This window comes from Cherax quadricarinatus, chromosome 93 (assembly GCF_038502225.1).
Source record: "Cherax quadricarinatus isolate ZL_2023a chromosome 93, ASM3850222v1, whole genome shotgun sequence".
Classification (NCBI taxonomy): Eukaryota; Metazoa; Arthropoda; class Malacostraca; order Decapoda; family Parastacidae; genus Cherax; species Cherax quadricarinatus.
The window spans coordinates 2,833,684-2,851,574 of NC_091384.1; the positions used below are offsets into that span (position 1 = coordinate 2,833,684).

The 17,891-nt window shown below is 39.3% G+C and overlaps 1 protein-coding gene across 5 annotated transcripts in view; it reads right to left on the minus strand.

Annotated features, from left to right (window-relative positions):
• Positions 1-281: 281 nt before the first annotated feature.
• Positions 282-17,891, minus strand: part of LOC128703437 (WD repeat-containing protein 44) — a 68,940-nt gene continuing 51,330 nt past the window's right edge. For all 5 annotated transcript variants that reach the window (XM_070104622.1, XM_070104620.1, XM_070104621.1 and 2 more), the window contains 9 exons: positions 17,412-17,566; positions 16,708-16,878; positions 15,713-15,835; positions 14,238-14,369; positions 11,408-11,569; positions 11,109-11,224; positions 8,089-8,216; positions 4,515-4,689; positions 282-418 (listed from right to left, as the gene is read on the minus strand). In XM_070104622.1, the coding sequence (XP_069960723.1) occupies positions 319-418; positions 4,515-4,689; positions 8,089-8,216; positions 11,109-11,224; positions 11,408-11,569; positions 14,238-14,369; positions 15,713-15,835; positions 16,708-16,878; positions 17,412-17,566 (1,262 nt within the window). In that variant the 3' untranslated portion in view covers positions 282-318. The remainder of the gene's footprint in view (positions 419-4,514; positions 4,690-8,088; positions 8,217-11,108; positions 11,225-11,407; positions 11,570-14,237; positions 14,370-15,712; positions 15,836-16,707; positions 16,879-17,411; positions 17,567-17,891) is intronic.

Genomic DNA, 17,891 nt, shown 5'->3' on the forward strand with positions numbered 1-17,891 from the left:
TAAGAGCCTTATGACAGCTAAAAGGATAATTGTGTGTAAAAAAATCACATTTCAATCGTGTTCAGTTTCCCTTGTGAGCTTAATACAAATTAGCAATGGTTCCAAGTATCCATATTCATTACCTTTTTACACTGACAATGCCTTGGTGAAAGTTTTTCTTTTTCGGGCCACCCTGCCTTGGTGGGAATCGGCCAGTGTGATAATAAAAATAATAAAAAAAAAAAATGCCTTGAGAGATCGTAACTCCTTCGAATACAGAGAGTTTACTGTGCTTTGCTTAAAAACACAACACAATGCCAAGCCCCGAGTGTGCTACTTCTACACCATAGCTGATGCTGGCAGTGAAGAATGTTTGGGTTTCTCCTTCTTCAGAAACACCTTGATGCACCCATTGAAGTCTGCAGACACAAGTGCATAGCTGAAAAGAAAAAGGTATCAGTATATAATTTTTTTTTAATGCACTGACCATCTCCCACAGAGGCAGGACAACCCATAAAAAGAAGAAACAAAGTTTTTCTTCCTGTTACATTTAGTAATTTATACAGGAGGAGGGATTACTAGCCCCTTGCTCTTGGCATTTTAGTCACCTCATACAACATGCATGGCTTACGGAGGAAGGATTCTTCTCCGCTTCCCCATGGAGTGCTAAGAAAATTATCGAGTCCTGGAAGTGGGAAATACAGTGCCTGCGCTCTGAAGGAGTGGAGATATGTTGCAGTTTTTGAACTGTAGCGTTGGCATGCCTCTGGCAAGACAGTGAAGGTGTGAATGATGGTGAAAGTGTTTCTTCTTTTTTAGGTCACCCTGTCTTAGTGAGAAATGGTAGATGTGTTAATAAATAGAAATAAAACAGAATTTGAAATATATAAACCACATTTTTGCATATTCTCTTATGAGGTATATTAAAAATAATTCTAGTACAATAATCCCCCGATTAAACACACTTAGATTTAACTCAAAGGATGAGACAAAATCACTGGATTGAATGATTCAGAAATAACAGTCTACCAGTTATATAATAGTTGACTGATGTTACTACCAGGGCCAAACAATCTCATTTCTATCCATTACAATCACCAATACCAGCCACATACTCTTTCCTATAAATCCATTAAATCAAGAGTTTAATTTAAGATTGTGAGTTAAAATCCTGTCAATCCATTAAATTCTAATTATAAACTTTCACTTTATTAGTTGTACCACTAAATATAAACTTTCCTTTATTTACCACCAAATTCTAATTCTAATTTTTTTTTTTAACATGTCGGCAGCCTCCCACCGAGGCAGGGTGACCCAAAAAGAAAGAAAATCCCCAAAAAGAAAATACTTTCATCATCACTCAACACTTTCACCTCACTCACACACAATCACTGTTTTTGCAGAGGTGCTCAGAATACGACAGTTTAGAAGTATACATATAAAGATACATAACATATCCCTCCAAACTGCCAACATCCCAAACCCCTCCTTTAAAGTGCAGGCACTGTACTTCTCATTTCCAGGACTCAAGTCTGGCTATATAAAACAATCGGTTTCCCTGAATCCCTTCACTAAATATTACCCTGCTCACACTCCAACAGCTCGTCAGGTCCCAAATACCATTCGTCTCCATTCACTCCTATCTAACACGCTCACGCACGCTTGCTGGAAGTCCAAGCCCCTCGCCCACAAAACCTCCTTTACCCCCTCCCTCCAACCCTTTCGAGGACGACCCCTGCCCTGCCTTCCTTTCCCTACAGATTTATACACTCTCCATGTCATTCTACTTTGATCCATTCTCTCTAAATAACCAAATCACCTCAACAACCCCTCTTCAGCCCTCTGACTAATACTTTTATTAACACACATTCTCCTAATTTCCACACTCCGAATTTTCTGCATAATACAGTGGACCCCCGGTTTGCAATGCCATCGGTATCCAATAAATCCGGTATTTGATACATTTTAACGCAAAATTTTTGCCTCGATTCCCGTTAAAAAACCCGGTATACGATTCGTCCGAGATGTGTCAACGTGTGTCACAGTGTTTACAAGCCAGCCAGTGTGCGTGCATCTAAGGATACATTCGGTACATTCCATATTATCACAGTGTTTTTGGTGCTTGTTTCTGCAAAATAAGTCACCATGGGCCCCAAGAAAGCTTCTAGTGCCAACCCTTCGAGAAAAAGGGTGCTAATGACTATTGAAATGAAAAAAGAGATAATTGCAAAGTACGAAAGTAGAGTGCGTGTGTCGGAGCTGGCCATCTCTACTATAGTGACCAGGAAAACGGCAACCAAGGAAGCTGTTTTTTGCAAAAGGTGCAACTGTGATTACAAAACAGTGACCACAAGTGTTAGAAGATGTTGAGAGACTGTTATTGGTGTTGATAAATGAAAAACAGATAGCAGGAGATAGCATCTCTCAAGCAATCATTTGTGAAAAGGCTAGGCAGTTGCATGACGATTTGGTAAAGAAATTGCCTGCAACTAGTGATGATATGAGTGAATTTAAGGCCAGCAATGGTTGGTTTGAAAGATTTAAGAATCGTAGTGGAATACATAGTGTGATTAGGCATGGTGAGGCTGCAAGTGACTCTCAAGCTGGTCCTAGTGGCATTAAAAGAAGAAGGGAAGTAACCCCGGAAAAGGACTTGCTACCTCAAGTCCCATTGGAAGGGGATTCCCCTTCTAAACAATAAGTTCGACACTCTCCCTTTCTCCCATCCCATCAATCATCACCAGATCTTCATTAAAGGTAAGTGTCATGTATTCTATTGTTAGTAGAGTACTACAAACTGTGCATGTCTTCTTCAGTTCGTGTGCATTAAACTTAATATTTCATGTGGTAAAAATTTTTTTTTCATACTTTTGTGTGTGTTGCACGGATTAATTTGATTTCCATTATTTCTTATGGGGAAAATTGATTCGCTTTTTTGATAATTTTGGTTTACGATGAGCTCTCAGGAATGGATTAATATCGCAAACCGGGGGTCCACTGTATTTACGCCACACATTGCCCTTAGACAAGACATCTCAACTGCCTCCAACTGCCTCCTCGCTGCTGCATTCACAACCCAAGCTTCACACCCATATAAGAGTGTTGGTACTACTATACTTTCATACATTCCCTTTTTTGCCTCCATAGATAACATTTTTTGACTCCACATATACCTCAATGCACCACTCACCTTTTTTCCCTCATCAATTCTATGATTAACCTCATCCTTCATAAATCTATCCGCTGATACATCAACTCCCAAGTATCTGAAAACATTCACTTCTTCCATACTCCTCCTCCCCAATTTGATATCCAATTTTTCTTTATCTAAATCATTTGATACCCTCATCACCTTACTCTTTTCTATGTTCACTTTCAACTTTCTACCTTTACACACACTCCCAAATTTGTCCACTAACCCTTGCAATTTTTCTTTAGAATCTCCCATAAGCACATTATCATCAGCAAAAAGCAACTGTGTCACTTCCCATTTTGTATTTGATTCCCCATAATTTAATCCCGCCCCTCTCCCGAACACCCTAGCATTTACTTCTTTTACAACCCCATCTATAAATATATTAAACAACCATGGTGACATTACACATCCCTGTCTAAGACCTACTTTTACCGTGAAGTATTCTCCCTCTCTTCTACATACCCTAACCTGAGCTTCACTATCCTCATAAAAACTCTTTGCAGCATTTAGTAACTTACCACCTATTCCATATACATGCAACATCTGCCACATTGCTCCTCTATCCACTCTATCATATGCCTTTTCTAAATCCATAAATGCAATAAAAACTTCCCTACCTTTATCTAAATACTGTTCACATATATACTTCAATGTAAACACCTGATCTACACATCCCCTACCCACTCTAAAACCTCCTTGCTCATCCACAATCCTACATTCTGTCTTACCTCTAATTCTTTCAATAATAACCCTATCGTACACTTTTCCTGGTATATTCAGTAAACTAATTCCTCTATAATTTTTACAAACTCTTTTGTCCCTTTCCCTTTATATAAAGGAACTATACTTGCTCTCTGCCAATCCCTAGGTACCTTCCCCTCTTTCATACATTAATTAAACAAAAGTACCAACCACTCCAACACTATATCCCCCCCTGCTTTTAACATTTCTGTCATGATCCCGTTAGTTCCAGCTGCTTTACCCCCTTTCATTCTACGTAATGCCTCACGTGCCTCCCCCACACTTACATCTTGCTCTTCTTCACTCTTAAAAGATGGTATACCTCCCTGGCCAGTGCATGAAATTACCGCCTCCCTTTCTTCGTCGACATTTAAAAGTTCCTCAAAGCATTCTTCCCATGTACCCAATACCTCCATCTCCCCATCTACTAACTCTCCTACTCTGTAATTCTAAATATACCCTTCATTAATTGTACCACTAAATTCTAATTCTAAACATACCCTTTCTTAGTCATACCACTAAATTCTAATTCTAAACATACCCTCTATTAGTTGTACCATTATCTAGTCGTATCACTAAATTCTAATTCTAAACATACCCTTTATTAGTTGTACCACTATCTTTGTTTTGACTTTGTTGCTGCTGACACTGCTGCTGTTGTTCTTGCTGCTGTCCACTAGACTTGTTGAGAATCTCCTGCTGCTGTTCAATAAAGCTGAACACCAACTCGGGGTGAGGTGCAAACACTGCACAGGTCACAACAGCACTGTGAGCTGCCAGGAGAAAAAATTTAAATTAAAAATTACTCATGGGATCTTGGTACAAAGACTTCAATGCTTGCCCAACCTTTGGATGACGACCTACTTACACAAGTGGCAGGCCCCACTGTGATCCCGCCTCCTCCTGCTTCAATTCATCTGACTGCCATATATAAACCACCTCTCTGGCCCTATGCTGCACTTCCTACAAGAGTGATGGACTGAACACATCGACTCCAGGCTGAGGGACTGATTACCTCAAACTCCTCCTCTCCTTATACCTTCTGCTTTGTATTGGACTGATGAAGCCACTGCGTGGCGAAACGTTTCTTCAATAAAGATTCTCATGTGTTGCATAAGTGTCTCAATTCATCAACAGTTAGGTATCTATATTCTGAAATGTATCGCCTATACAGTTGCCTTCTTCAGTCTGGTAAAGAGGAGACAGGTGAAGCAGTAGAGATGTAAAGACGATGTAATCAGTCCCTCACTATTGAAGACATAGTTTTGAGGTGGTCAGTCCCGAGTGGCGGCTCACAGCGCCACTGGGGACTATCGTACCGCATCAAACTTCTATTTTTAATCATTTTTAAATCGTTTCAACAAAATAATTAAAAATTCGCTTATAACTACATTGAAAACAACATACAAGAGATTTTTCCTGTAATATATTTCTTTCTTTCTTTTTTTCAACACACCGGCCGTATCCCACCGAGACAGGGTGGCCCACCGAGGCGGGGTGGCCCACCGAGGCGGGGTGGCCCAAAAGGAAAAACAAAAGTTTCTCCTTTTACATTTAGTAATATATACAGGAGAAGGGGTTACTAGCCCCTTGCTCCCGGCATTTTAGTCGCCTCTTACAACACGCATGGCTTACAGAGGAAGAATTCTGTTCCACTTCCCCATGGAGATAAGAGGAAATAAACAAGAATAAGAACTAGTAAGAAAAGAGAAGAAAACCCAGAGGGGTGTGTATATATATGCTTGTACATGTATGTGTAGTGTGACCTAAGTGTAAGTAGAAGTAGCAAGACATACCTGAAACCCTGCATGTTTCTTTCTTTCTTTCAACACACCGGCCATATCCCACCAAGGCAGGGTGGCCCAAAAAGAAAAACAAAAGTTTCAAATTTAGTAATTTATATGGGATAAGGGGTTACTAGCCCCTTGCTCCCGGCATTTTAGTCGCCTCTTACAACACGCATGGCTTACAGAGGAAGAATTCTGTTCCACTTCCCAATGGAGATAAGAGGACATAAACAAGAACAAGAACTAGAAAGAAAATAGAATACCCAGAGGGGTGTGTATATATATGCTTGTACATGTATGTGTAGTGTGACCTAAGTGTAAGTAGAAGTAGCAAGACATACCTGAAATCTTGCATGTTTATGAGACAGAAAAATGGACACCAGCAATCCTACCATCATGTAAAACAATTACAGGCTTTCGTTTTACACTCACTTGGCAAGACGGTAGTACCTCCCTGGGCGGTTGCTGTCTACCAACCTACTACCTAGGAAACCAATATATTTGTCAGTTGCAAATTATTTTAGCGTAAGATTGATGAAGTCACACGTCTGGCAGTGAGCATCTGGGGAGGACTGCAGCTCTGAAGCTCCTATGGATGAGCTGACATTGTCAGTCTATTAGCCTGGAGGAAAGGTTTGCTCCCTAACTACAGCTCAGGTGTTTTATCAACTTCTAAGTATTGCATACCATTATCACATAAAAATTACTTTAAAGAAAACGTTTTTTTCACAAACCAATTTTACAGGCTAAGAGCAGTTATCTTACCTCAGCTCATTTCAAAGCTCTAAGGTAAGGTACCTCCCCCCCAGATCCTTTACACTCCACTAGAGATATTACATAACAAACGAATATACAGTGGACCCCCGGTTTACGATATTATTTCATTCCAGAAGTATGTTCAGGTGCTAGTACTGAACGAATTTGTTCCCATAAGGAATATTGTGAATTAGATTAGTCCATTTCAAACCCCCAAACATACACGTACAAACACACTTACATAAATACACTTACATAATTGGTCGCACTGGGAGCTGATCGTAGAGCGGGGGTCCACTGTACAGTGGTACCTCGAGTTATGAACTTAATTCATTCCAGAAGACTATTCAAGTTCCGATACTGAACGAATTTGTTCCCATAAGGAATAATATAAATTAGATTAGTCCATTTCAGACCCCAAAAATACGCTTATAAAAGCACTGTTCGAGTTGGGAGCTGTTCGAAACTCGAGGTACCACTGTATTATATTGTGTGGTCAACCTTTGCTGTTTGCGGATTTTTATTTGTGGCATCAATGAATCACAAATTTACAAGATAAATATTGTCATTTGCAACAAGGGTACATTTTTAAATGCAAAATCATAAACAAATAAATACAGTGGACCCCGGTTTACAATATTATTTCATTCCAGAAGTATGTTCAGGTGCCAGTACTGAACGAATTTGTTCCCATAAGGAATATTGTGAAGTTGATTAGTCCATTTCAGACCCCCAAACATACACGTACAAATGCACTTACATAAATACACTTACATAATTGGTCACATTGGGAGCTGATCGTAAAGCGGGGGTCCACTGTATACATATATGCATTCCACTGAGCGTGGAGTGTTGTATCAATGTAATCTTTACAAAGATCAATATTATAAGACTATTATTATCATTATTAATACTATAATTTAAAGAGAAACTTTCATTTTTCTTTTTTGGGCTACCCTGCCTGGGTGGGACACAGCCAGTGTGCTGAAAGATGATTATTATTATTATCTTATCTAACACATTGGCTATATCCCACCAAGGTAGGGTGACCAGAAAAAGAAAAACTTTCTTCATCATTCACTCCATCACTGTCTTGCCAAAGGTGCACTTACACTACAGTTATAAAACTGCAACATTAACACCCCTCCTTCAGAGTGTAGACATTGTACTTCCCATCTCCAGGACTCAAGTCCAGTCTACCGGTTTCCCTGAATCCCTTCATAAATGTTACCTTGCTCACACTCCAACAGCACGTCAAGTCCTAAAAACCATTTGTCTCCATTCGCTCCTATCAAATACAGTTATGCATGCTGTGCTGGAAGTCCAAGCCCCTCCCACACAAAACCTCCTTTACCCCATCCCCTTTCCAAGTCCTGGTAATTTATAAATCATGTCATTACGATTTCGTAAGTCATAAAGAAGGGGTGACTAGCCCCTTGCTCCCAATTATTATTATTATCAAATTAAACACTAAACCCATAAGAGTTACACAGCACTGCAATGTTATTATAAGAAGAGTTTGAGGAAAGGTCTTTTATGCCTTAATATAAATTTCTACAAGGATAAAGGTATAACTAAAACTTTTACTCCTTAATATAAATTTTGACAAGCGTAAACACATATACAAACCTTTTACACCTTCCCAATATAAATTTCTGTCTCTTCGTGCGGACGAGAACTTTGAGTAATCGTGATGAGTTTTCCAAATGTATATACACTGGTTTTCACTCCCTGCGACAATGTATTTTCCATCGTGGCTGAAAACAAAAATGCAGATTACTGATGGAAACAGATACAACTAATAAAATTTGCAAAAGCAAATTGTACAGTTAAACAGAATGATGAGTAAAACAAATTTAAGAAAATTAAGAAAATTAAAGACCTACAAATGTGCTAAAATTATAGAGGTTAAACAGCTTGAGGGGAATGAGAGGCAGATTTGATCCAAGGAAGAGGAGGGTAGCTTCTGTTCCTTAAATCACTAGCATCATCAATACTCCTTTACAGCACTAAGGAACCTCCTTGAAGGTATTCCTTAAATCAGAAGTCCTTCACTAGCATCAAGGTATTCCTTCACTCAACACTCCTTTACTGGCACTAAGGAACCTCCGTGAAGGTATTCCTTAGATCACAAGTCCTTCACTGGTATCAAGGTATTCCTTCACTCAACACTTCTTCATTAGCACTATGGAACTAACATCATCCTTCGAAAAAGCAGCCGCATCCCACCGAGGAAGGGTGGCCCAAAAAGGAAAGCAATAGTTTCCCTTTTTGACTTTAGTAATGTATACAGGAGAAGGGGTTACTAGTACCTTGCTTCTGGCATTTCATTCGCCTCCTATGGCACACATGGCTTATGGAGGAAGAATTCTGTTCCACTTCCCCATGCAGATAAAAAGAATTAAACAAGAACAAGAACTAGTAGGAAAGTAGAAGAAAACCCAGAGGAGTGTGTATATATATGCTTGTACATGCATGTACTATAGTGTGATGTAAGTGTAAGAAGTAGCAAGATGTACCTGAAATCTTGCAAGTTTATGAAACAGAAAAAAAAGACACCAGCAATCCTACCATCATGTAAAACAAATACGTACAGGCTTCCATTTTACACTCACTTGGCAAGACAGTAGTACCTCTCTGGGCAGTTGTCTACCAACCTACTACCTAAGGAACATTTTTTTTTTTTTTTAACAAGTCTGCCGTCTCCCACCGAGGCAGGGTGACCCAAAAAAGAAAGAAATTCCCCAAAAAGAAAATACTTTCATCATCATTCAACACTTTCACCTCACTCACACATAATCACTGTTTTTGTTGAGGTGCTCAGAACACAACAGCTTAGAAGCTTATATCTATAAAGATACACAACATATCCCTCCAAACTGCTAATATCCTGAGCCCCTCCTTTAAAGTGCAGGCATTGTACTTCCCATTTCCAGGACTCAAGTCCGGCTATATAAAAATAACCGGTTTTCCTGAATCCATTCACTAAATATTACCCTGCTCACACTCCAACAGATCGTCAGGTCCCAAATACCATTCGTCTCCATTCACTCCTATTTAACATGCTCACACACACTTGCTGGAAGTCCAAGCCCCTCGCCCACAAAACCTTCTTTACCCCCTATTCTTAACTATTACAACTGTTGGAAACACTTCAAGAACAATCTTCTCTCTTCACAGTTGCACCGTATCTCGATCCCTATTTGATATTTAGCTAAATCTTTGAATTATCTTGAATATTAACCTAAGTTAAAATTCACAGAGTACCTTATATAACTTTTTTATTTTTGACACAAAACCCATCTCCCACCAAGGTACCGAAGTCCTCAAACATATGGAAAAATCTGGACAGTGCTAAAAAATCTACATAATTATTATACAGCCTTTCCTCACTTAGCGTACTCATTTACCGACAACCTGGACTTATGACGAGCTCTCTGACCAGTATGCATACATAAATAATGCATATTAGAGCTGATTTCCTATATTCTGTTTAATACAATATACAGTACACTGCTGTATAAACATTTAAAAATATACCAGAATATTATAAATGGTGTAAAAATGACATTAAAGGAATATCAAAGATGGATGACACAGACCCACCACCATCATAGTATACTCCTCACTTAGCGACAAATTCGTTTACCAATGTGGTGTTAGGAGCGGAACTCTGCTGTTAAGTGAGGAGAGGCTGTATTTAGGGAAAATACCCAACCCATAGGGACCACACAGTGCCTGGGGAATGGGAAGCAATTAGGATCGATTCAAGGATAGAAGTCCAATTCCTTGGATCAAGAACCCTTCACAAGCATCTAGGAATCTCCCTTGAGAGTTAAAAACTCTACAGTACAGATGCTCCTTGTTTTATGATGGTTCAACTTAAAATATTTTACAATGGAGCGATGGCAATGCACATTCAGTGGTCATCAAGCTTTAAATTTTGATCTTGTATTTATTAATTTACATTTCACGGTACATAATTATTTGTTTATTTACTTATTCAGTGACAGTAGCTATTTATTTACTTATTTATTTATCATATATTCATATTTGATCCTAGGTAGTAGGTTGGTAGACAGCAACCACCCAGGGAGGTACTACCGTCCTGCCAAGTGAGTGTAAAACGAAAGCCTGTAATCGTTTTACATGATGGTAGGATTGCTGGTGTCCTTTTTTCTGTCTCATAAACATGCAAGATTTCAGGTACGTCTTGCTACTTCTACTTACACTTAGGTCACACTACACATACATGTACAAGCATATATATACACACCCCTTTGAGTTTTCTTCTATTTTCTTTCTAGTTCTTGTTCTTGTTTATTTCCTCTTACCTCCATGGGGAAGTGGAACAGAATTCTTCCTCCGTAAGCCATGCGTGTTGTAAGAGGCAACTAAAATGCCGGGAGCAAGGGGCTAGTAACCCCTTCTCCTGTATATATTACTAAATTTAAAAGGAGAAACTTTCATTTTTCCTTTTGGGCCACCCCGCCTCGGTGGGCCACCCCGTCTCGGTGGGATACGGCTGGTATGTTGAATGAAAGATTCATATTCAACTTACGATATTTTCAACTTATGATGGGTTCGTCAGAACCTAACACCATAATATCAGAGGTTTAGTATTGTTATATAGCAAATTTTTAACTTACCTGAAACCTGCTCTTATTTGACTAGACATGTTCGAGTAACCCTTGTACTTGCAAGAAAGGTTTAGATCTCGCAGGTCATACAGACGTATTCTGCTGTCATTACTAGTTATCAAAACCTGCAATGTGAAACATATATTTAATAAGATCAATCATACAAATTTGGTCAAATATCAATCAAATTGGAAATAATTTCTAGTTCAGTTATATTCCACAATATACATCAGGAGAATATCTATCGGGGGACTGGTCATGGACTGGGCTGTGGGGGCGCTGACTCCCGGAACATCCTCCAGGTATACCTTGTCTTCACCAGGAAGGGGTTCAATGCCGGTAATTTTACGACCCTTGGCATTTTTTCCTCTTGTGGATCTCACGTAGATTTGGGTGTAGTACTTCAGCTGCTCGGTTTCATAGAAAATACATCTGCCGTCATACGTACCAACTACGGTAAACTTTCCATTCTGCAACACAAAATTTTGCACATAAAGATTTATCAAAGGTTCATCTACCATTCTACGCTCCAAGGTAAACTTTTCATTCTACAATTAAGATATATTGCAAATCCATAAAACAATGTGTATAAAATTTATACAGTGCTGTCAAACACACAAATATACAGTTCCTAACTCAGGAATGTAACTATCTAAAATTTTTATTGATGGCCAAATATAGAACAAAACTATATGAACATAGTATTGTATCATCTGTGAATTCTAGATACATAAAACTTCAAGAAATACAGCCCCATGAAGTGAGAGTTAGACTTTATCCTGTGTGATGAATGGTTTTGAAAACCGACAAGTTGAAGAATTGAGACACTTATGCAACACATGGGAATCTTCAATAAAGATTCCCATGTGTTGCATAAGTGTCTCAATTCTTAGACTTTATCCTACATGTACATCAATGTTTCCCAAAGTTTTCTCTATGGTGACTCCCTTTTGCTTTTTGAAAGTTGCTACCTCCCTACATAAAAATATAATGCCTTATTCATGACTGGGCATTTACAGAAAACCATCATAGAATCAGCATATAATGTAATACAGCATAATGTCAAGTGAAGAATATATGGGGAAAAAGGGTTTCTCCAGGCACCTTCAAATTTGCCATTTTTTTAATTTTTTACAGTACTACGTATGATTTGTTATTTGTACTAGAGTAAATGGCGAGATTCTAAGACCAATTTTAGGAAATGACTTAGTTCAAGAGTAAAACGCCTCGAGAGCTCGAAATCTCCGCATGAATCTCTATAATGGATATACACTGTACGTATAAGGTAGTACTGTAGTAGGCCTACTTGAAACTTTCTAATTTCTGAAATGACCTCCGCCAGAATGTAGTAGCCAAGAACTGCAACGGTAAAGCCATAATTCACCTTGACTTTCTTCAGAAATCTTGCTATCTCAACTTGCAATGTGCAGCAACTTCCCGTACTGGCCATGCTAGGAAGAGGCTTAAACTCTCACATTCATTTACCTACAACTTACAGCCAATAAAAGACAAAGCAGTACATAAAATCCTCAATTCAATGGACTAATATGGGGGAAATAGGCGGTTGGAAATGGCAACTGTGGTGGAAAGAAATGAGCTGCATTTGCCACAATCGTAACAATAACGGACAGCTCAATAGCCATGATATTTTCCTGAAATGCACTGAATTCTAGTGGCTTTCTTTTGTGCCTAACATTATTTTATTACATGTAAAGTACATTTGTTTTGTATTGCATAAAAGGAAATAAAAATTATACAGTGAAAACACCACTGAATTTCAAGAAAGCCATTGACAATATACCCATGTACTCAGCCCCAGGCCCAGGCCCAAATTCCTGGAACGTAGTGTCCATCAAGAACTCCAAGAAACCCTTTTCACGTGCCTTAAGTATGCTATGGAGAGGGTAGATAGACATGGGTGAAATGCCACAGTCGCTAAAAACAACAGATATAGCCCCACTTTGTCCACTGTTTCCGAATCAACTGACCCAGTGAATTTTATCCCATATTTCTGAAGATCTAGGTAGTAGGTTGGTAGACAGCAACCACCCAGGGAGGTACTACCGTCCTGCCAAGTGAGGGTAAAACGGAAGCCTGTAATTGTTTTACATGATGGTAGGATTGCTGGTGTCCTTTTTTCTGTCTCATAAACATGCAAGGTTTCAGGTATGTCTTGCTACTTCTACTTACACTTAGGTCACACTACACATACATGTACAAGCATATACGTATATACACACCCCTCTGGGTTTTCTTCTATTTTTCTTACTAGTTCTTGCTCTTGTTTATTTCCTCTTACCTCCATGGGGAAGTGGAACAGAATTCTTCCTCCATAAGCCATGCGTGTTGTAAGAGGCAACTAAAATGCCGGGAGCAAGAAGCTAGTAACCTCTTCTCCTTAATATATTACTAAATGTAAAAGGAGAAACTTTCGTTTTTCTTTTTGGGCCACCCCGCCTTGGTGGGATACGGCCAGTGTGTTGAAAGAAAGAAAGATTTCTGAAGATGTCTAGCATATTTAAAACGTCCTAAGTCTGTTAAATCAAGATTTTAATGCAAATGAAAATAAGTTTCAGACAATATTTTGCCAACACAATAAGCTCATTTCAAGTCTAACAGATCGTACTTGGTGGTAGGAAGAAAGATATATGTAGTATATTATAGTCACAGTTACACAAGAATATAAATATAAACTAGAGAAGTATTATACAGCCAGGTCTCAATTAGTGTGAGTTTGAATTATTCACTCAAGATCAGTTCCAAAGAGATATACCAGAGGAAGAAATTATAGCTTTAATAAACAACACTGTAACCTAAGATGGAGATGATCAGACTGGGGGGGGGTCATTGGGCTAATCCGGGGGGGAGACATGGACCTGCTCCGCATGGGTCAGTAGGCCTGTTGCAGTGTTCCTTCTTTCTTATGTTCTTATGCTCTTATGACCTAAATTAAACCCCACAGAGGATCACTGCAAGAGGCCTACTGGTCTTATATATTTTTACTGAGTATTATAACACAAGACTAAGAGACTGGACAACTTTTGCATAAATGTTCATTCATCAACCTATAATCAAAGTTAACTGTTCAAGCACCATTACAGAGCATTTGAATTTGAAAGTGATACTAAGTTAACTTACTTGGCAGAAGTTAGCTGCAGTAATAAGATTAGGTTGTCCTCCCACTTCATTCCACAGAACCACCCTCTTGTCAGGGATGCTCCATAGACGCAGCTTCCCGTCAAGTGCTCCGGATATGAAATAACGGTCATCCTGTGTAGAACAATACCTATAAGCAATAAATATGTTTCTCAACACACCGGCCATCAACCGACAAGGCAGTGTGACCTAATAAAAAGAAGAGACAAAAGTGTCTTCTTTTCACATTTAATAATTTATACAGGAGATGGGGTTACTAGCCTCTTGCTCCTGGCGTTTTAGTCGCCTCTTACAACATGCATGGCTTACGGAGGAAGAATTCTTATCCACTCTCTCATGAAGGCTAAGTAATGTGTATGTACACATAATGTACTGCATAGTAGTAGATTTTAAATAAAATAGACACAAGCCATGGTTCAAGATTTTTCAACCTACAATCAGAAGATATCAGGAATATTACTGGAACAAAGATGGAAATTTTCAAGAGTAAACTGAGCCATTACCTTCAACAAGTGCCAGGTCAGCCAGGCTGTGGCTTCTACATAAGCCAGCAGATCACTAACAGCAACAGCCTGGTTAACCAGGCTCAGAAAACAATTAGTGAGAATGTATGTACAGTACATGAATGGAACAGATAAAAAAACAAATGGGAATACATTTATGTGAATGAAACGTGAAGATAAAAGAAGAAAGGAGTGGCAATGGTAGGAACCATAACAATGCTACATGTACCATCATGTTTCCTAATTACATTTCAAGAATGTAAAGTTATATTTTCTGTTCTGCTTTTAGAATAGACAAAATATGAAAGAATGTAATATAATAGTAACAAAAAGAAAATACTATAATTATTAAATGCAAAAATAAACACTAATTTTTTTTTTTTTTTAAGTCACCTGCCTTGGTGGAAGACAGCCAGTGTGTTGAAAAAAAATACTGTATGAGGTCAGGGAATTTAAATGCTGCCCATGTGCCTAGGCTCTTTGGAGACCAAGCCTACATCCTTAAGGTGTGAGCTGACTTACGAAATCGTAATGCCATAATTGCAAACAAACCATGGAACAGATGGAATTTGAACAGTTAGCTGAGTGGCTTACACACTGGCCTGCGGCCTGGAGTTTTACAACTCACTCGCAGTGGGTTCAAGCCTCACCCATTCCGTGGCTTGAGCCGAGGCACTATTATTGAACAACAAGCCACCACAATCTGGGTACACCTGGAGTATACCTGGAGGGTGTTCCAAGGGTCAACTTCCCAGCAGCCTGGTCCAGGACCAGACCTCGTGGTGGATCAGGACATGATCAACCAGAGTGTTACTGCTGGCTGCACATAAACTAACGTATGAACCACAGCCCGACTGGTCAGGTACTGACTTAAGATGCCTGTCCAGCTCACAATTACATAACTGCATAATGAGAAGCTCCATTCCAAAGCAATAAAATAAAAAAATCTCTTGCCTTTGGATGAAAAGCAATAGCTGTGACGAAGTCCATGTGCTGGAATATACAGAGGCACTCCTTCCGACTTATGTGCCACAGGCGAACTGTTTTGTCCATAGATGACGTCAGTAAAAAGTAATTCTGAAAAAGAAAAAAAAAATGAGTTTTGTCCCCCTGTTATTTGGATTTTAATGACCTCACAGTGAACAGTGGTTATTAAAACAAATAAGCAGCAATGCCATGAAAAACAGCCAATGCAGCATATAAAACTGAAGCATCATTTAGACCAAGATCTTTCTTCTTTCAACAAACCGGCCGTATCCCACCGAGGCGGGGTGGCCCAAAAGGAAAAACGAAAGTTTCTCCTTTTACATTTAGCAATATATATATACAGGAGAAGGGGTTACTTGCCCCTTGCTCCATTAGACCAAGATATAATCATATAATAATTATTGTCATTGCAGTTTTAAATTAGATTAAGTTTGCCTGAAATGCTCTGCATAACTATGGGCTTTCTGCATGCACATCCAAAATGTCACACACTTCTGTATAAACAATGTACAATGTGGAAATAAATCTTTTATTCTGAAGATACAGAAGGGCCCCATTTGAGGGATCTTAGGTTTTTGACTCCGTATGGCAAGCGAAAATTGCTGGTGGGTGGAAAAGAGCAGTTTTTCCATTACTGAATATATCTATAGTGCCTGATAATGTATTTACAACATTATATACTAAGTGCTCGGTACAGCTAGGCATAAAAAAGAAGATAAAAAGTAAAATAAATACACAGTACTTGCCTTAAAATATGGCAACAGTTGCCATTCCCTTATGTAACTGTTGTAAGAAAACGGCGAAAATCAAAGAAAAGTGGTAAAAGCGCTGAACATAATGAGCTCAACAGAAACCCAACAAATATGTAGAACACCAAGAAAAGGGTGCTGCATGTGTGGGGGCCCTCTTGTATATCCAGCATATCTACTGAGTGGCCAGTACACACACAGACAACCACTCACCTTAGACCATGATATGTCAAGCATATCTGCTGAGTGACCAGTGTAAACACAGAATGGCTTGGGCATGAAGGGTGCACTACCATCGTCGTTTGGATCAAGTGATCCCGGGTCTTCCCCGGACTGTCCTGAATGTTGAGATACGAGAGACTCTTGGGACGGTGTCGGAGATACCTGAAGGAAAATCAGTCCTATTAATATTATTATGAAGGGATTCAGGGAAACTGGTTAGCTGGACTTGATTCCTGGAGGTGGGAAGTACAGTGTCTACACACTAAAGGATGATACAGGATGTTGTACTTTGGAGGGGCATTTAATATTTGTCTGCACACTTTCGGCACTGTATTTCCCACCTCCAGGAGTGTAACACCCCCACCCATCCTTCAGAGTACAGGCACTATACTTCTCACCTCCAGGACTATAACATCTTTACTCATCCTTCAGAGTGCAGGCACTGTACTTCCCACCTCCAGAACTTTAACAATTCCCCCCATCAATCCTTCAGAGTGCAGGCACTACCCTCCTCACCTCCAGGATTCAGGTCTGGTCCTCTGGACTGTCATTAGTGTCACCATGGAAATGTGCTAAACCTATAATGGTTATACAGCATGTTGGCAATAAAGGGTATTCAGGTTTGATCAGAAAAATGGACCTCAAATTTGTTAGATCCAGAACCTCTGAAGTAACAACACTTTACAGCCTCTTACCTTTATATCTGCATTACACTTTGTGCGTATATCCAGGAAGTAGTTGAAGGCTTGTTTGAGGACCCAGACACGCAGTACGTGGTCCTGTCCGGCAGTGGCTAGCAAGCGTCCACAACCACTGAACTTCATGCACCAGATTGGCCCTGTGTGTTCCCCTGCAATACAACAAAATCAATGAACTCCATGCACCAGATTGACCGTGTGTATTGCCCTGAAATACAACAAAATCAATGAACTCCATGCACCAGATTGACCGTGTGTGTTGCCCTGAAATACAACAGCTACCGTTCCTGCTTCACATAACAAGGGACTTTCTACAGTTAGGTACTACGTCATCACCCTAACTGTATAATATACTGTACTCTACTTGTTTTGGTTACCTCACTTTAGTAACAAGGTAAAATAATGAATACAGTGGACCCCTGGTTAACAATATTTTTTCATTCCAGAAGTATGTTCAGGTGCCAGTACTGAACGAAT